General features: G+C 43.7%; 1 protein-coding gene across 1 annotated transcript in view; it reads left to right on the plus strand.

Annotated features, from left to right (window-relative positions):
- SDK2 (sidekick cell adhesion molecule 2) overlaps positions 1-20333 on the plus strand; it is a 479875-nt gene extending 459542 nt beyond the window's left edge. Inside the window, exon 43 of the mRNA XM_069076864.1 lies at positions 14974-20333. Coding sequence (XP_068932965.1) covers positions 14974-15324 — 351 coding nt within the window. The 3' untranslated portion in view covers positions 15325-20333. The remainder of the gene's footprint in view (positions 1-14973) is intronic.
- The last annotated feature ends 749 nt before the right edge of the window (positions 20334-21082 follow it).

Here is a 21082-nt window from a genome sequence, read left to right on the forward strand (position 1 = left end):
TCTCTCTCTCTCTCTCTCTCTCTCTCTCTCTCTCTCTCTCTGTCTCTTTCTCTTCCCCCCCCACACATACACACTCTAGTCTCACATCACCAGTAGCTTACTATAAATTCCAAACTTATGTACCATAAGTATTCCAAATGCAATATGTCCAAAACAAAACTTGTTTTATTTCCCAAAAAAACTACTCTTCTTCCAAACTGCCCTGTTACTGTCAAATGAACCACCCATCCTTCTAGTAACCCATATTTGCAACTTAACAGTGTCATCTTTTTAAAAATTTAATATTTTATTTTTTCATGTTTTATTTTACATTTTACATGTAAAAACAATTTTAACATTCTTTTTTCAAATTTTGAGTTCAAATTCTTTCCCTTCCTCTCTTCCTTCCCCTCACATTGAGAAGGCGAGCAGTTTGTGTAGTCATGCAAAACACACGTCCATGTAAGTCATGCCATGAAAGAAAATACAGACAAAAAAAAACAAGAAAAAGTATGCTTCAGTCTGCATTTACCAGTTCTTTCTCTGGAGATGGACAACACATTTCATCATAGGTCCTTCAGATTTGTCTCGGATCACTGTATTGCTGAGAATAGCTAAGTTATTCATAGTTGATCATCATGTAATGCTGCTGTTATTATATATAATGTTCTCCTGCTCCTGCTCATTTCACTTTGCATCAGTTCATGTAAGTCTTTCCAGGTTTTTCTGAGAGCATCCTTCTCATATTTTCTTATAGCATAGTAGCATTCCATCACAATCACATACAACTTCTGACAGTGTCATCTTCATCTCATTGTCAGTCATCTGCCAAATCTTGTAATTTCTTTTTCCACAACTTCTCTCACATATGTCCCTTTCTTTCACATGGCTACCACCTTTGTTCAGGTCATCATCATCTATTACCTGGACTCTTGCAATAGCCTTCTAATTAGACTCCCTGCACTAAGTCTTACCCTACTTCAGCCTCTATTCCACATAGCCACCAAATCAGTTTTCCTAAAGCATCAGTCTAACCATGTCCCTCCACTCCATACTCAATAACTCCAATGACTCCCTATTATCCCTAGGATCAAATGGAAACTCAAGAGAGGCAGCCAGGAGACATAGTGGATAGAGTGCTGGGCCAAGAGTTGGGAAGACCTGAGTTCCAATATTGCTTCAGATACTTACTAGCTATGTGACACTGGCAAGACTCTTAACTTCTGTCTCAGTGTCCTCATCTTTAAAATGGGGATTAAAATAGCATCTATCTCCTAGCATTGTTGTTAGGATCCAATGTTATGTACATGTATGTGTGTATATGTATGCATATATACATATATGCATAAACATATGTAAATATAGGCATGTGTACAATGTATGTGTAAATATATGTACTATATACTGTATGCCTACGTGCACATGTCTACATGTGTGCTGCAGAGTGTGAGAATGTAGATATGTGTGTGATACATACACATGTATGTATGCATGTGCATATTATGTGAATATATATACACATACTGCTCTGGCTGACATTTAAAACCCTTAACAACTAGGCTTCTTACTACTTTTCCAGTCTTTTGATTCATTACTCCCCATCATGAAGGATACAGCCCAGCCCTATTTACCTGTTCCTCAAACACAACCTTTCATCTTACCTCTATGCCTTTGTCCTGGCTGACTCCCAGGCCTGGAATTCTCTCCCTCCTACCTTCTCAGAATCCCTGACTTCCTTTAAGGCTCAGCTCAGATACACATCTCCTCCCTCCTTTGCAGATTTAGCATTAGATTGTTTAAATGTATTGACTTTGTAGAACTGTTTTTCCTTTTCTTCTTTTTAAAAAATGATTTGTTTGGAGTAGGGAGAGGGAGAAGGATGCAGGAGGAAATCTAGGAGATAAAAGTAAGACAGCATGGGGCAGCTAGGTGACACAGTGAATAGAGCATTGGCCCTGGAGTCAGGAGGACCTGAGTTCAAATTTGACCTCAGACACTTAACACAAAACTAGCTGTGCGACCTTGGGCAAGTCACTTAATCCCAATTGATCTACCTTCCCCCTCAAAAAAAAAGTAAGACAGCAGCAAAAATCTATTTTTTTTAAAAGACTAAGCTCAACCACCCCTTCCTGCAGGAGGGCTTTTTCAGTCCTCTCAAATGTTAGGGCCTTCCCTTCTAAGGCCACACTTCTTCCATCTACTCTGTATGTCTCTTGTATGTATCAATTTATGTACACGTCTTTTCTATCAAAATGTTAGATCCTTGAGGATAAAGACAGTTCTTGTTTTTTCTTTGTTTACCTAGCACTTAGCATGGCACCTTCCATATAGTAAAATATTATATTATTTTAATATTCATAATTAATAATATCTGAATATTAAATTCCTAATTATTAATATTATAATATATAATTATAAATGCTTGTAAGTTAATTGATTCCTTTATTTGAAGGCTGTCCTATGGAAAAGAAATAATGTTTATTCTTGGTCTAACAAAACAGAAATTAGAAGCAATAGGTGGATAGTTGCAGAGAGGCAGATTTAGACTTGATATAATGGTGGAGAGGGGAGAGGTGGGGGTGGAGGGGGAGATGTACTAATAGTCAGCACCATCCAACATTGAATTGGAATGAGCTGACTTGGGAGGTAGTGTTTTTCCATTTACAGGAGGTCTTTAAGTGGAAGCTGGCTGACCACTTATGCATATGGAAGAGAAGATTCCAACCCCCAACTTGAACTAGATGATCTGTGAAGTCCCTGCCAAGATTCTGTGAAAGTGGAGGCAGGAAGGCCTATTTACTAGGCTTTTACTAATAAGCCAGGAAGGTGATAACAGAATCATAGGACCACAGATTCACTTCTAAAAGACCTTAGAGGTCACAGCCTGCCTCAGCCCCCTCATTTCCCAGATGAAGAAAGGTCAGGTGACTTGCCAAAAGTTGTACAATTACTAAACTGGGATTTGAACCCTGGCCCCTAATTCTAAACCTTTCTGCTATGCCCTGTGAACTAAAGTGTGGTAGGACAGTGGTTGAAACCATGGGAATAAATGAGATAGCCATGAGAGAAAGCATACTAAGAGTAAAGTATACTGAGCTTACTGTTGTCTGAACCCTGTGCCTTTTTGAAAGAGGCTACATAGACGGGAGCTATTCCTGTGTCCACAGACCAATTTCCACTCTTTTGGAAATTATCCACTTTTTTGGTGAATCTTTATTTATTAAATTGATTGGGATTGCTTAGGGACAACTCAAACCCATCTAAGAGAGCCAGTTGTTAAATTTTCATTGTGAACATTTACACCTCAGAAATCAGCAAATGCTACATATCAGGGCTTGATTTATTGTTTTGTTGAATGTCTACAATTAAGGAAGTGATAGCGGCAAATGTAAGTAATACAGATGAAACTTACAAGTGTGTCATGTGCCCTTTCCCCCCCCTGAAAGCTGATTGTTAAACATTTATCAGCACATCCCTGGATGTAAGTATCTCCCAAATCCTTGTGTTCATAGAAACTTGGACATATATATATATATATATATATATATACGCACATATATGTATGTGTTTGTGTGCATGTGTATATATATGTGCATGTATATATGTGTGTTTGTATATACATGCATTTATACACATAGATACACACATATATATGTATATATATATATATATATATATATATATATATATATATATATATATATATATTTCAGTCACTGAGAAATCAAGCAACTCCAAATCCCATTCCTTGGAGAGAAAAGGGAGATGCTACAGTGGTCTCTACTTGCCCCAGGCTCTAGGGAGTAATTGGACAGGAGACGTTAAAAGCTCTCTTTCAAAGAGGATTAATATCAGCACTGGCCCTAAGTGTGGGTTGTGTGGTTATTTTGTTATGTTTTACTTTATAAAGCGAAAATGTGGTCATGTGGAAGCTGCTGATTAGTCTGGACTGACTCCAAGCCCAAGGATAGGTCAGCAGGATGGCTGATGTTCACCAGCTGGTGAACAAGATAGCTGGAGTTGGAGGCATGATTATAAAGTCACTTTTTAAATGAATCAAACGTGTAAAAAAATGAATGGGCTTGTAAGTACTTACTACCGGCCAAGCATAAAGGCTACAAATATACAAAGACAATCGCTGCCTTCAGGGAGCTCACATTCTGCTGTGGAAGACTACAGAATAAAGTAGTGGCCTTTTTAGAGGCATTTTGGAGAAAAATAAAGGGATAAGGGGAGGGGAGCCATAAGGGAGTAGACTAATACATCCCATCCAGGAAGCTTGAGATGTGAATGTAGTTCATGGTTCCAGACTTTATGGGTTGGAAGAAGAGGAGCAGGAGAAAGAGAAAAGGAAATTAGTGGAGATTGGAGGAGGAGAATAAGGAATGAAGTGGATCGTGGTATCTGATGCTTTTCTGGGTTTGGGGGGGTTTTGTTGTTTTGGTGTTTTTTTGCTTTTTGGAGGGCAGTTGGGGTTAAGTGACTTGCCCAAAGTTGCATGGCTAGTAAGTGTGTCAAGTGTCTGAGGTCGAATTTGAACTCAGGTCCTCCTGACTCCAGGGCTGGTGCTCTATTCACTGTGCCACCTAGCTGCCCCTCTGATGCTTTTCTGAAATGGTGGTCAAGAAGAGACAGTTACCAGTCAGGGCAAGGGAGCCCTGAAAAATGAGACAATGGTAATAACAACTACCTCACAGGTTTATGAGGCTCGTGTGAAATAATGCATGTAAAGCCTTTTGCCAAGTTTTAAGTGCCATAGGAATGAATGCCTGTTATTTTTCAGTCACTTCAAAAATGTGTTATCACCATCATTAGACCCTCTTTGGGAATTCTGACTTTCAGAGGCAGTTGTGAGTCATATGACAAAGTCATTAATTGATCTATAGCCCTACCTCATTTTTTTTTTACTACTATTAGGTCACATTTCTGTAGATAGTATCTCAGCTTTACAAAGCATTTTACATATATGGGGCATCCCAAAAGCTGAAGCGCAATTTTAAACTTCCCTAAACTATTAAAGATTAAGAATCCACTAAGGGTTGGGGATGCCTTATGTACCTCCGAAACAAAACTTTGAGGGAGGTGCCCTTATTATTCTTATTTTGCCAGTGAAAAAACAGTGGTACTACCCATTTATTCTCTCATTTACTGCACTTAGCTGCAATGGATTATTGGCAATTTCTGAAAACTGAATCCACCTTCAAAGGGAAAAAGATTTGTCTCCCCAAGGATATTCAGAAAAATGTAGGGGTGGCTAGGTGGCACAGCGAATACAGCACCAGCCCTGGAGTCAGGAGGACCTGAGTTCAAATCCGGCCTCAGACACTTGACACAAAAACTAGCCCTGTGACCTTGGGCAAGTCACTTAACCCCAATTGCCCTCCAAAAAGCCAAAAAAAAAAATGTATCATGGACCCCAGAGTTAGTTGCTTCAAACACGTCTTCAGTAATGGCAGCACCATTGGAATGAATGACCAACGTCCCAGTGGGAGCAACATTGGTTTTTCTTAATGAATATGTTAGAATTTGCATATTTTCTGAAGAAAGTGTTGTCACATGTAACCCTTTTTACTTAATAGTCACACCTGTAAGGTTTCAGGTGCCAACTGGGCCTGCCCCAAGCCAGCAGTGGCTATGCAGCGTCCTTAAGGGTGGGAAGGTGGCTTCATCCTCATCTGTTACTCCCTCCTGTGTCTTTAGGTTGTCATTAGGTTGCCTGTCCAACCTTAGCTTGATTTTACAAATATCAGCCAGTACACATTTAGTAAGCATACCATGTTCCAGGCACTATGCTAAGCCCTGGGGGTACAAAAAGAGGCAAAAGATTGTCCCTGCCCTTCAGAAGCTTACTCCAATGGGGGAGGCAACATACAAACAAATAAAGATGAACAAGCTATGGACAGGATAAACAGGAAGTAATTAACAGAGGGAAGGCACTAGAATTAAGAGGGTTAGGAAATAGGAAAACAGATGGGATTTTAGTTGGGACTTAAAGAAAGCCAGGCGAGTCAGCAGGCAGAGTAGAAGGCATTCCAGGCATCGGGGACAGCCAGGAAAAAAATGCCCACAGCTAAGAGATGCCAGTGTCTTTGGAGTGCCTTGTTCATGGAACAGCCAGGAGGGCATTGCCACTGGATGGAAAAGGTCAGGGAGCAGTAAGGTGTAAGAACACTGGAAAGGTAGGTAAAAGGGGACTAGATGAGGAAGGACTTTGAAAACACCAAACAGAGCATTTTGAATTTGATCCTGGAGGGGACAGGGAGCCATTGGAGTTTATTGAGTAGGGGGATTAAATGCTATTATTATTATTATTATTAGTCTTTTTGGAGGGGGGGAAGGCAGGGAAATTGGGGTTAAGTGACTTGCCCAAGGTCACACAGCTAGTAACTGCTAAGTGTCTGAAGCTGGATTTGAACTCAGGTCATCTTGACTCCAGGGCCAGTGCCCTATTCACTGTGCCACCTAGCTGCCCTGGGGGAATTCAATCTTGATATAACAAAGGCTATTCCAAAAGTCTCAAGTTATTAAGGCTTAAAACTGGATTATAATTTGGGACAACCTACATATAATATTTTCACATCTAAAATCTAGATATAACCTGAAAAAGACTTTCCAGCCCTGATGCCCTCCCCCTTCTTTCAAAAGCAATGTTCAAAATAACAAAATATCCCAGAACAGACCACACAACTTGGCACTAAGTAAGGGCCAAAATTAAAATAAGCTAAACTTCTTCCAGCCACAGATAGGTTAGACTACAGACAGACTGACGATGGTTTGTTGCCAGTGGGTCACATGATAGACAGGAGAGTGCACAGTGGCAACCCTACATTTTTCTCGGGCTGCAAGCATCCCAAAGGCCATATGTTGTGCAGGCCTGTCCTAGAAGCTCACAGAGTAGCATTTAGGACTAGAGAAAAAAAAAAGGAAAATTCAAATCCAACTTAAGTCTTGGTTCCCAGTTCTCTCTTTTCCAGTATGTATGCCCAAGGCCTTCCCAGAGGGGGAAGGGGCCTAGCTCTCTGCCACAGCTGAACCACCCTCTGTGACATTGAGAAAGATACATGACTTGTCTTCTATGGAAGTTGGAGAGAAGTGAGCCCCAGTGACATGAAATTTACCATCATTTTAAAGTATCACAGACATTCTCAGAGACACACAAGAACAGGAAAATAGCTTCCCATTTTCACTAGGAAAAGAAAAAGAAAAGAAATACTGGCACCCTAACAGAACTCTATCCTCAGTGTCATTTATCAGACTGCCTCGTAGGTGAGTCGTGTCAGGTCCATCAAAAATTCCACAGAGGCTGTTAGGACATTGTCATTCTCAGGCAGCTAGATAGAGGAGCTCTGGTACTTTATAAAGTACCTACTACGTGCCAGGTACTCTACAAAGTACTTTGCAAATATCTCATCTGATCCTCACAATTCTGGGAGGTAGGTTCTCTTAGGATCCTATTTGATAGTTGAGGACACTGAGGTAAACATGTTGAATGATTTTCCCAGGGTCACACAACCTAAATTCTGAGGCCAGATTTGACGGAGCTCAGGTCTTCCTGACTCCAGGCCAGCACTCTATCTGTTGCCTGAGTTCAAAACCATCCTCAGATATTGCCTAGCTGTGTGACCCTGGGCAAGTCACAGGAATGATGATAGCACCTACCTTTTAGGGTTGTCATGAGGATCAAATGAGATGATATTTGTAAAAACCTTTTGCAAACCTTAAAGCACTATGTGAATGCCAGCTATTATCATTCTTTTCCCTCATAACCCATAACTGAACTTCCTATTCTGGAAATCTGGCCAGAACAGTCATAAAACTGTTGCCTCCTCGTTCCTGAAAGCAATGTCTCTCTTAATACAGCCCAAAGTCAAATTCTTTTTTTGCGATGCCCTACCACACTGTATGGACTTCCTCTAGGTTTCAGGAGCCAGTCACATAATTAAACTTTTGTTAAGTGCCTACTATGTGCCAGCCATTGTGCTAAGTGCTGGGCATACAAAGAAAGGCAAAAGAACGTCCCTGCCCTGGAGGGGCTTACAGTCTAATAAGGGAGACAGTATGAAAATACATATGTACAAACGATCTATATACAGGATAAATGGGAAATAATCCACAGAGGGAAGGCACTAGAATTATGAGGGTTTGGGAAAGGCTTTCTGGAGCCCCTCTCTTGGCCAAACTCTCCTCTCCTTGATGATGGAGTGGCTTTGAGGAGTCCTTAAGAGTCGTGGGAGTTGCCTCAACTGCCAGGGCAACTGCACAATGAATTCCATAGGCCTGTGCTCACAGTCTGCTTTGAATCGGGGTTAGGCCCACCTCCCCAAGGTCTTTCAATCTGATTTCACCCACCTACATCCCCCCAGTAGCTGGAGAAGCTAGCCAGCAGTACAGAAATGAGCCTCAGAACAAGAAGCCCTTTGCTTCCCAAAGTTCATTTTGTCGTGACTTTTTTTCCCGTGGCCCCACGTGGCTGCCTCTTCCTTCAGCTCGGATTCTGTGCCACTGGCCCCTGGAGCCCCTCTCTTGCCAAACTCTCCTCTCCTCGATGATGGAGTGGCTTTGAGGAGTCCTTAAGAGTCGTGGGAGCTGAAAGCCGGTCACTCCATTGTTTGGCTGGTAGAGTTGAGGGCTTCCCATGAATGGCTTCTATTGTGCAGAGTTACAGGAAAGCTGAATTCAATTATGGGGAGCAGAGGGAGAGCTGAAAGCACGAGAGAAAAGATTCAAAGCCTCGGAGCCCCTGGTCCCCCCCCCCTCACACTCCACCTCCAGCCTGAAAAGAAACAGATGTTGTAAGAGACAAAGCCCACTCCCCTCACTCCCCACACCGCCTCAGCCGCAGCCCTTATTATAGGCCTCCCTCCCTTGGGCTTGAGAGGGTTCAGGACAGCCACTTTAAACTGACCTGGCCTGGCCAGAGACTGGGAAAGGGGGTGGTGTCGGTTTGCAGGGTAGAAGCAAATGCAGGTTAAATAAAGATTATCCCCTTTTCTTTTTTTTCTTAGCCCCTCCACCTTTTCACAAGCAGGGACCCCTCCCCCCATTCATGCCCAGGGTTTCCCTCCACCCGCATTCCAAGCCTACGGATGGGGTGCTTACCCTCCCAGGAGGGTATGTGCCAGATGCTCAAAGAGGGAAGCAGAGAAAAGACCTCCCCACCCCACCCCCTACCAAGCTACAACCATTCCTCCAGCTCCAAGCCTCTATGATTTCATGCTAATAAGAGGAGGAAAGGGGAGGGCTTTTCCTTTTCCCACCCCAGCTGCTCACCAGCTTTCTTCTTGCACAGACTTAAATATCACAACCCCCCACGCACTCCCTGCCAGGTCCCTGCACTTTCACTAAACCTTATTGCCCCCTTCAGAGACTTGGGCAAATATTGCCACAGATGCCCTTAATGTCTATATCCCTCATCCCAGAACAAGCAAGACCAATATCCCGGAGCTTGGTACTTCACCCTCTTGTTGCAGAGGTCTGCCCAATTCTGATTCGACCCCATGTCAGTCAATCAATCAACAACCATTTATTAAATGCCTAATATGTTCCAGATAGAACTAAGCCCTAGGGTTACAAAAAGAAAGAAAGAAAAAAATCCACCAAAAATCCCAGTCCCTGCCCCACACTTTTCAAGGATGCATTCTAGTAGGGAAGGCAATGCCTAGTAGACTAGATACAGCGTAGATTGAAAGTAACCCTTTAACAGGAAGCTGGGTGGTGCAGTGGATAATGTCATTGGGTCTGAAGTCAGGAAGATGGGAGTTCAGATCACTAGATTCAGACCCTGGGCAAGTCACTTAATCCTGCTTGCCTCGGTTTCCTTATCTATATAAAATGAGCTGGAGTAGGAAATGGCAAACCACTCCAGTATATTTGCCAAGAAGAGCCAAAATGGAACAACATAAAAATCCTTTAAGGCTTATAGGAAAGCTTCTAGAGCCTGGGAGGGAGAGAAAGGGCTCTAGCATAGGTGTGCCTAAAATGACAACTGGAATGACTGGATGCTTTCTGCCATCTAAAAACTGAGCTTAGCCCCAGAACAACCCCAGCCTCCCTGGGGTTTCTCCAGAGATCAAAATTATGCACAGTGAAAAGAAGATGAAATTTGAAGTCAGAGGGTCTGGGTTTCAATGCTACTTATCACTGTTTGGCTGTTGTCACTTTATCTCTGTTGCCTCCATTTTCTCAGCTCTAAAATGAGGGAAACAATCTTCTACTGCATGCTTACTCTGTACCAAGCACTGTGTTAAGCGCTAGGCATATAATTAGGAAGACTGAGACCGTCCCCACCTCTCAAAGAGCTCTGTGCTCTGTCGTGGCTTCTTAAGCTTTTTCCACTCAAGACCCTTTTTGCTTTTCTGTAGTGTAGCATTCATTGGGCATTGAATGGCCTAAGGGCACGCACAGTAAAAAGTGTGCATGCTGTGTGTTCAGAACCAAGGGGGCAAGCCCTGCCAGGAACACCTTGGATTCATTATGCTTTTGATTTTGAATTAATTTTTGGTCGTTGCGAGTTCAGAAATCTTTGACTATTGCCAAATTTTTCTCAAACCCCTATGGGGTCTCCGCTCACTGTTTAAGAAGCATTTCCTCGGGGTGGCCAGGTGGCGCAGTAAGAGTGCTGGCCCCAAAGTCAGGAAACCTGGGATCGTTCTGGCCTCAGATACTTAACAGTCACACAAAATAACTGGCTGTGTAACCCTGAGCAAGTTACTTAACCCTGATTGCTTATTTAAAAAAAAAAAAACTTCCTCCTAACAGAAGGACATGAAAGAAAGTTCAGCATCAGAAAGGTCCACTGCACCACCTAGCAGCCCCCTCAGATAATGTTTTTAAATCCATCAAATAAAATACAAACCATTACAAAGGAAGGATACTCTCTAGGGCCTATTCAGACTAAGCTTGGTCTTTTGGAGGACCAATCCTCAGGCAGGGATAGTCCAGCTAGAGTTCCTTGAGCCTGTGCCAAAGTTATATTCCAGATAATAGTTTATCTCCCCCACTCCAACCCCCTCCCAGGATCTAACTTGAGTTAAAGTCCCTACCCAAATCCCTACGTTAGGACTTAAACAATGATAGAAAAGGAACCATTAGTACAAGCAGTTGTAGCATGGCACATGCCCTCCCAGCTTGGTGAGAATGACTTTGCTCTAGGATCAATCCCACCCAGCCCCCAGCCTCCTTCAGCCAGGTGATACCGGAGCCAGCACTCCTCCCCCCCACACTTTTTTTTGGTAGTGGGGGAAGGGTGGGTGTCTCCTCTCTTCCCCATTGTCCCTTTGTCCCACTTTGTTCCACTCTAGGCTAGCAGCTAGGCCAATGAAATGAAAAGAGCTGGTTTGTATTGTGCAGGATTCTGTCACAGAGAAGAGGCAGAGCTGGGCAGCAGGGTTTTCCATTGTCTGGTCACTCTGGGCAGGCACAACCAGCTGCCCAACAAGCTGGGCCTCTGGGCTAGGGGGGGCTGCGGGAGTTTTTCATGGGGTGCAGCATGGGAGTAGCAGGATCTGAGGCATCTCTCTAACTCAGCTTTCAGGAGATCCAGAGGTCCCTTGGTCACAGAGTAGGACAGTCTCGTGGGAACAGAAAGAGAGGTTAGCTTAGTGGGTAAAACCTTATTACTAAAAGTCTAGATTCATCCAATGATATAATTATGGGTCTAGGGCTGGAAGGAATCTCACAGGCCATCAAGTCCAACCCCTTTATTTTATAGATTAAGAAGTTGAGACCCAAAGATAGTCATTGCCTCGCCCAAGGACAAACAGGCTGCAGATCGGATTCAAATCCAAATTTTCTGTTCCCGAATGTTCTCTTTCCATGACACCATATCATCTTTCTGGGGGTCGTCAGTCCCTATGAATCAGTCTTTCCATCTGTAACACAGGAGGAATTACCATGACCTATTCCTTAAACTAAAATCTTGTCTATAAAGTGCTTTTAATTCCTAGGGAAAAAGTTGAGCATTGTCCCCTCAAGTTCTGCTCATACAATAATATATGGCATAGATATAGTCATTTCCTATATGGCAAAGTCTCCATGAGAAAATATATAAAATAATGTAGCATATAAAACAATCAAAGAATGGCTGTGTACAAACTAGCAGTCCCCTTTCTTCATCAATAACTCTCTCATCTCATGTCTCTCCAGCTTTGCCTTCTCCCCACCCCCCCATTATCTCCTCCTTCATTCCCATCTCTGAGGAGGAGGCCTTTCTGCTTGCCAATGTCACCTTGTTGTTGAATTATTTCTGTGTCCAACTCTTTATGACCCCATTTTAGGGTTGTCTTGGCAAAGATACTGGAGTGGTTTGCCATTTCCTCCTCCAGCTCATTTACAGATGAGGAAACCAAAGCAAACAGGGTTAAGTGACTTGCCTAGGGTCACATAGCTAGTAAGTGTCTAAAGCCAGATTTAAATGCATAAAGATAAATCTTTTTTTTTAAATTTTGGAGGCAATCAGGGTTAAGTGACTTATCTAGGTCATACAGCTAATACTTGTATGTGAGGTTGGATTTGTTTTGGATCAGTCTTCCTGACTTCAGGGCCAGTGCTCTACTCTGCCACCTACTTGATCCCTCCTGTCCTGTCCAACCAATTGCCCCTACCATTTTCCCTATTCATTCTCTTCCCTTCTACTGTTTTTTTTCCTGCTGCCTACAAACATTCCCAAGTCTCACTATCCTTAGGGGTAGGGAGAGGACCTTTCACTAGATCCTCTCATGCCTGCCAGCTATCATCCCATATCTTTCCTTCTCTTCCCTGCTAAATTCCTTGAAAATAAAATCATCTCTGCTCAGTGACTCCACACTTCTCTCACTCTCTTCTAAACCTTCTGCACTGCAACTGAAGCAAACTCAACATCCAACCTCAATTACTACCTCAAAGACAGTCACCAGTGATCTGTTTCTTAAATCTAACGGCCTTTTCCTTTTGTGTGCTCTCTGAAGCATCTGCCCCTTCGGGGTACTCTCTCCTCTGGGTTTTTGTGACTGCTCTCTCTTGGTTCTCCTCCTACCCATCAGCCCTCTCATCCAGCTCTTCATCCATGTCACACCCACTAACTGGGGTGTTCCCATCTTTTCCCTCCTCTCATTTAGTGGTCTCATCAGCTCCCATGAGTTCAATTATTATCTCTTTATAGATGATTCTATACAGATGATGCCGGGCAGCTAGGTGGTACAGTGGATAGAGCACTGGGCTTGGAATCAGAAGATTCAAATTCAGGGTGGCTAGGTGGTGCAGTGAATAGAGCACCAGTCTTGGAGTCAGGAAGCCCTGAGTTCAAATCCAGCCTCAGACACTTAACACTTACTGGACATGTGAGCTTGGACAAGTCACTTAACCCCAATTGCCCTGCCTTCCCCCCTCCAAAAAAAAAACCATAAAACAAATAAACAAAAAAAGACTCATCTTCCTGAGTTCAATTCTGACCTCAGACACTTGCTAGCTTTGTGATCCCTGGGCAAGTCACTTAATCCCTGTTTGCCTCAGTTTCCACATCTGTAAAATGAGCTGGAGAAGGAAATGGGAAACCACTCCAGTATCTGTCAAGAAAACCCCAAAGTGGGGTGGCTAGGTGGCGCAGTGAATAGAGCACTGGCCCTGGAGTCAGGAGGACCTGAGTTCAAATCCAGCCTCAGACACTTAACATAAAAACTAGCCATGTGACCTTGGGCAAGTCACTTAACCCCAACTGCTCTCCAAAAAGCCAAAAAAAAAAAAAAAAAAGAAAACCCCAAAATGGGGTCACAAATAGTCTGAAACTACTGATCAACAGCAACAAATCATGTTCTCATTACCTGGACTATTGCATTTGTCACTTCTCCACTCCAAACCATCCACCACTCAGCTACAAAAGTGATTATCCTAAAACATATCACCCTCCACTCATTAAACTCTAGTGACTCCCTGTGTTTTATATTTAAAGCTCTTGACAACTTGGTACCTTCTTACCTTTCTAATCTTCTTACCAGCCCTACCCCGTCCCCTCCATGCACGCCAAGATCCAATCATACTAGCTTATTTGCTATTACCCAGACTCTTCATTCTTATCGCTTGGTCTTTGAACTGACTGTTAGCTGTGGCTAGAATGGTCTCCCTCCCAACCTTTAACTCTAAAAATCCTCAGCTTCCTTCAGGAATCAGTTCAAGGGTCACCTTCTCCAGGAGGCCTTTCCTGTCCCACCCTCTCTATTTATTATAATAACTATTATTTATATAGTACTTACCAAGTTCCAGGCATGTACTAAAGTACTATGAAGTACTATATACTTGACAATTATTTCATTTGATCCTCACAACAACCTTGGGAGGCAAATGCTATTATTATCCCCACTTTACAGATGAGGAAAGTGAGACAAAGGTTAAGTGACTTACCCAGGTCACACAGCTATTAAGTGTCTGAAGCTGGATTTGAACTCAGCTCTTCCTGAACTGGAGACAGAAATGGCAAACCACTCTAGTATCTTTGCAAAGAAAACCCCAAATGGGGTCATGAAGAGTGGGACAGGACTGAAAGGAATGAACGATAACCTCCTGACTGCAGACCTAGCAGTCTGTCTTGCATGTTCTGATATATATGGGCTCTCTCTTCCATTAGAACATAAGCTCCCTGAGGGCAGAAACTTTTTGTTTTTTCTTTGTAACCCCAGCATTCAGCACAGAGCCTGATCTAAAGGAATTACTTCATAAATGCTTATTGATTAGTTCCAGAGATTATCCTCCTATCTCCCATTTCATTGGGCCTCACAGCATTGCTAGGAAGTTGAGATACTTGGAGGTTTATTCCTATTCTACTGCTGGAGAGCATAAGGCCCTAAGATCTGGACCAGTGTGATACAGTGGGCCATTGGCTGAACCAGAGCTCGAACCCAGGCTTCCTGCCTCCCCACCCCTAGTTCTGTAGACCAAAGGACCTCACTCTGCTCCGCACAGGGTAATGTCTGACCGACTTTCTGTCTCAGCCACTAATATCCCCTTAACCCTTTGTCCCCTCAGGGAAGTGACAGCGAGTATGAGGTAGACCAGAACCACCAAAAGGCCCACTCATTTGTCAACCATTACATCAGTGACCCCACCTACTACAACTCGTGGAGACGGCAGCAAAAGGGGATCTCTCGGGCCCAAGCCTACAGCTACACAGAGAGTGACTCAGGGGAGCCTGAGCAGGCCACCATCACTAACAGCAGCACCCAGCAGGGCAGCCTCTTCCGACCCAAAGCCAGTCGGACTCCAACGCCTCAGAACCCTGCCAATCCCCCCAGCCAACACAGCACGCTCTACCGGCCCCCCAGTAGCCTGGCTCCTGGGTCCCGGGCCCCTATAGCTGGATTCTCATCATTTGTTTGATGTTGGAAAGAAAAGAAAGAAATGGTACAAGATAAATCCTCCTCCTCCTCTCCCCACCCCCTTCCCTTACCTAAAACAAAATCAAACTCAGAGATGAGTTGACTTGTCACCTCCCAACTTTATTTTTCCAGAGATTACAGGGGCTAGCAAAACTCAATCCTGAAAGGAAAGAGAAAAAAGAAAAAAAAACAAGCAGATGTGTTATGTACCTGTGGAAGACAATCAGTCCTAATTAAGGTTTCTAGGCCTTAGCTGCACAGAGATGAAGAAGAGAGCCCGTGTCCACAGGTTGGCAAAGTTCAGTCCAGACCCCTACAGAGACGGGGAGAGAAATGAGAAAACCAAGAAGCAGTTAGTTGGGACCCTAAACCCTTCTCCACTGCAGAACACAGGATGACTGTCCCTGGCCTCAATCACCCTGCTCCATTTTCACTATGGCACTTGGGGTGCAGTGTTGGGACATGTCGATGCCAATGCCCACACCAACATTTGCTGCCTTTCTCCACCAAGATGGGAATCCTTCAAGCCAAAGCCCCACCCTTCTCTGTCCCCTCTTACCCAGGATGGCCTTGCTAAATTCCTCAAGGGTGGGTTGGGGTAGAGTGGAAATGGATAAAAGAGGGGAGGGGGGAGAGACCAAGGTCGGTTAGCTTGATCCCTTGAGGGTCTGGGAATCTAGACAATGTGAGGACTCGGGGTGAGTGGTCCCTAGGCAGAAGATACTGGGCTCTATATATAAAGCCTTCAGTGTGTTGTCAAAGTCAACCTTGGGGGCGACTAGGTGGCATAGCACTGGCCCTGGGGTCAGGAGGACCTGAGTTCAAATCCAGCCTCAGACACTTCACACTAGCCATGTGACCTTGGGCAAGTCACTTAACCCCAATTGCCCTGCCCTTCTCCTCCAAAAAAAAAGTTAAAAAAAAAGCCAGTCCTGGGATAGGCCCCTATTCCTCCCAGTACTTGCCCACACGCCACTCTTCCCCATGGGGCTCTGGTTCAACTCCCAACAGGTTTGTTTTTTTGTTTATTTTTTTTAATGAGAAACAAATGAACCTCAGAAAGCAGCCCAGCTAACTCTTTTTACCTATTATTGTTAAGCAAGCAAATAGGTGGTTGGATGAGAGGACCTGGCAGCTAAGTCCTGTAATTACTTTACTTGAATTCTCTGTCTTGAGTACAGGCTTAGGAGGGATAGAGGCTGTCAGGGAGCTGGAATGCCTCACCAGTGAAGGCATGGTTCACTGGGGAAGATGCTGATGGACAGTGTCAGCTTGTTGAGATTAAGGACGAAGCTTTGGTTCATCAGCTTTCCTTCCCTGTGTTTGCCCTGGCCCCTTAAAAGAAGAAGAAGAAAGGAAGGTCCCTGGGAGAACTACTCTGGAGAAGTGAAAAACCAAATGTAAAAACTGTTCCCTGGAGCTGGGAACTAGGTGGGAGACTGGGGTCCTTACCTGGGCAAACACCTGGATTTTCCCTCTTCATCCTACAACCTCCTTCCATCTGGAAGGAGCATCCTTATCACAGCACAGAACAGGAAGCAGGGAGGAAGAGAGGCTGGGGTTGGTATTCTGAAGGGTCGTCAAAGCCTCTTTTTTTTTAGAACGGAAATCACTTGGATTTCTTCTATTAGCATAGCAAAACAATCACACATGCACATCGGTGTCTCATTTTTCTGTGTCTTATACACACACATACATACATTCAGTGCCTGCCCTGGAGTGAGGCCTGTGGAAACTATTATTCCCTATCTCCTCCCAGTAGGCAGAAGAAAAGGAAGAAGGAATGGTCAGATCTATACACAGAGACAAGAGTTACGGCGGGGAGAGATTAGGTCATTCCCAACAAGGGTACACACTATTTGCACAAAGAGCCAAAGACCTCTCTAGAGGGGAAAAAAAATACCTTTGAGATAAATGGGAGAATCTGGCCACAGGGTATGGGAAGTCCCCTGGAAATCAGCCTCAGAAAAGGGCAGCCAAGAGGATGGCCTGGGAGACAAGAATAGTTGACAAGGGGGAAAAAAATCCTTTTCAAAAAATTGTCCACTGGGAAGAATGTTCTTTTAAAAAGCTACTTTTTCTTTGGCTTCTTGGATATTCTCACCAATTTGTCATGTCCAGAGGCGATGTGTCTGTAAAACAGTAGAAAGGGGGAACACCAGATCCTTCCCTATCCCAAAAGAGGTACCCCAAGCACCCAGAGGCTAGGGAAGGGAGGGTGGACATTCTCATCATGGTTTGGGATTCCAGTCTCACTTCTTTATAGAGGGAGAGGTGAAAGCTCTAAAGGGAACAGTCTAAGCCCTACCCCATCCCAAGAAATGGACAAGAGATAAGACCTGGAGAATATGCAGAAAGTCCTGGGATGTCACTGTGATTGCAGACAGGTTCAAATAGTCTGCCTTTTTCATACTGACCATAACTGGTTTCCATAAGTGTCAGGAGCGTGGTAACGGCAGAATTAACCATTGTTTTTTATGACCAACTTGGATCCTGGTCATATGTGAAGAAAATGCTCTTAGGGACCAAGGGAACAACTTAGCTGTCAGGTTGTCTGTGTACAGGTGTCAAACTAGCTGGCAGAAGGTGGTTCCAAGATGGTTGTAGGAGAAAGAACTTCCCTGAGGGAAAGGTATGATAGAATGGAAAATCCCCACCCGTGGGTACAAACTAGGACAAAAAACCACAAAACAGAGATCTAGGGGGGTTTTTATTGTCCTTGTTTTAAACCTGGGTCTCAAGCTTGGTGAAGGCCCTCTTTGGCTTTGAGGAAGAAAGAATAGAAACAGCCAGCATGGGATTCAGGACTCAGAATACCCTTCCCCCAGCCCCACATCAAGCATCCCACCATCTCCATGGCAACACATCTGCCACTGTCCCCATTTGATCATTCTGCTCTTTCTTCTCTCTCATTAAAAAGAAAAGGGGAAAAAAATAACTCTCCTTTTCCCAACCTACAGTGTATTTGGGCCCCATAAAGAAGTTTCCAGTTAATGTGAGGGAATGATTAAAACTCCATTCCATTTAGAGAATCATGAACTTTTTAAATATAAAAATATGGGTATATGTATACATATATATTATGCACATAATATATAACATGTATGTATGTATACACATGTATCTTATACAACCAAATTTTTCTTATGTGCATATACTTTTTTTTTTAAAAAATCAGACCTGTGATTTCATTGCTACAGGAAGCTGCTAGTGAGGAACTTTCCCTACCAATGTAGATTAGCACCTTCTCTGCATCTTACAGTCATAGCCTGGGACTCTGAAAGCAAGACTTAAACCCAGATCTTCCTTACTCTGAGACCAGCTGTCTTTCTTATACCACACTGCCTCTGTACACAAAAATGTACAAACTTGCAATCATACAAACATATATACAACCCTCATCTGACCTCATCCTAATGCTATCCAGTGCTTCCTTGGGGAGAGAAGCAACCATGCAGGTAGTGTTTACCTGCTTCTCTTGGACAAGGGTGCAAGTAAGCCAGCTATGAGGCTGGGCTAAAAATAGTGTTTAAGATTTGTAAGGACAAGAAAGAGACCAGAAGTATCAGGGAGATCAAGCTAGCCTAAAGGTGGCCACACATCTGGAAATTTGCCTTTTGTTGGTTGTAGGCATACATGGGAACCCAGGTTTCTGGCATCTGGAAATATCTGGCATATTCTCCAAGAGAAGCTCCTCTCCACCCCTATTTACATTTATCACTTAGCTGGAATGTGCTTGCTTTCTTCTTTCTCCCAGATAACTGTCTCAGGCAAGTGGGTGGTATAGGGTCCTGAAGAGCATCCCAAGCAAGCACACTTTGGATGCCACATCATACCTGGACTAGATCTGGGAAGGGATGCCAATGTTACTATCCACAAGGGTCTAGGAGGAGCACATCGCATCTAAAGACTGAACCAGGGCATCCCATGGCTTCATGTGCCCATGACCTATGGATGACCCATCTAACTAAGGGAAGCAACTAGTCACTCACCTGTGTTGGCATCACGGAGCCCATTTACCGGGATTCCTTCACTCCCTCTTGTTCACGGGATCAGCCATGCACAAGGACTGCCAAGATGAACCAAATATTCCTACCTTGGATTCCAAAAGCACCCTTTCCCCTGTGTTAAGGGGTATTTCCAGGCACAGGCCTAGCTGTAGTGATGAAGATCTCAAATCAACCACTCTTCTTCCTACTCACCACTGCCATCATTTAGAAGGGATAGAAAAGGATACAGTCTTAAGAGTCTCCAGCCCAACCTGCCTCAGCCCCTGCCCAAGCTCATGCTGCCCTGTGGCCTTCTGACATTGTCCACACCACTCCTAGGGCAGTGATTTTAAAGGTGCCAGAGCCCCACCCCTGGGAGGGGACTCCCTTTATCCTTGGTGTCTTCAACATGCCAAGATCAAGCTAATTGCCCTCTGGGGGTCAGCGAGTCCTTGGGAGTGTCACTCCCTTGGGCAAGAGAGCTCAAGGAGAAGAGGGAAGGGGAGCATCTCAAAAGCCATCGGAGTGGCCAAAGTCAACAAGTCCTGTTACATGGTCATACCCAGTGGCAACTAAACAGGCAAGCTGAAAGAGGTGACTGACCTTTGCTGGAGTCCAGCTCCCACTGTGGACTGCCAGCTGGCAGGTCAATGCCAATGCCCCCTCCCTGGTGTCCATGCCTTTGTGATGTGCTTGTGTCCCCTCCAAATAACCCAAAGTGTTTGAACATGTTATTTTTCTTTACTCTCACATTCACTCCAAAAAAAAGGAAAAATAAAATCAGCAAAAATCTTTATTTTTGATTTAAAAGAGATAATAAAAAAAAATATGAGGAGAGTATTTAATCATGGCAGGTGTCTGTAAGAAAAAATATATATCTATATGTCATATAGCTTGTTAGCAGGTTTATTTTTTAAATGAAAGGCAAGGGAAAAAATGGTTTGAAATACAATGCCACAAGATGTCTCATGTCCTGTCAAACTGTTAGCATTTTCTAAATAAAAAAAAATTTTTTTTGAAATTTGGTGGATTTTTCATTCTTTACCCCACCCCAGGTCATATTGGAAAATGTCATGTTAACCACAGGCCATTCTTGTTGCATCAATGCCTTAAACAGGGCTGGGAGGAGGGGGAAGGGTCAAAGAAATGAGTTATTCTCAGAACCCAGGCAGCTGAACAATCAATTTTGAGATTAACTCCTTGAGATTAGGGTCAAATTTATAAATAAGTTCAAAGGTCTGGCCTATATTCTTACTATGTTCTCAGATATGATGGGATCCATACTTAACTGGGAAAGACAGAGAGTTGTGGCCTCGAAACTAAGAAGATCTGAGTTCAAGTCTGCCTCTGACACAGACTGGTTATGTGACCCTGAACAAGTCATTTAACCTCTGAGTGCTCTAAGCAACTCTCTGTTGACTATAAGTTTCAGAAAAGGTGTCACCCTAAATTAGTAGAGGAAGTTCTAAGCTCCCTGTACCAAAGAAGTCACGAGTCCATACTTAACTGTGCCAGCAGGATGTTCAGGCTATGTCTTAGTTACACCCCATGCTAGTGGGGTCCACCTCAGGGCAGGTCTGGTCCTGAACTCTACATACTCAGGCTTTTGATTTTACCAGCCCTTCCAGAGGTGAGGAGATGCTGAAGTCAGGGTGCCCAGACTCACTAGTAATTTAAAAAAAAAAAAAAAAAAAGGAAATACCTAACAATTTGTTGCTATTCATTCCTCATCACCCCATTTGGGTTTTGTTTTGGTTTTTGTTTTTTGGT

The sequence above is a fragment of the Petaurus breviceps genome, unplaced genomic scaffold (assembly GCF_028583685.1).
Source record: "Petaurus breviceps papuanus isolate PSGF00001 unplaced genomic scaffold, PetGlider_PUasm1.0 90925, whole genome shotgun sequence".
Classification (NCBI taxonomy): domain Eukaryota; kingdom Metazoa; phylum Chordata; class Mammalia; order Diprotodontia; family Petauridae; genus Petaurus; species Petaurus breviceps.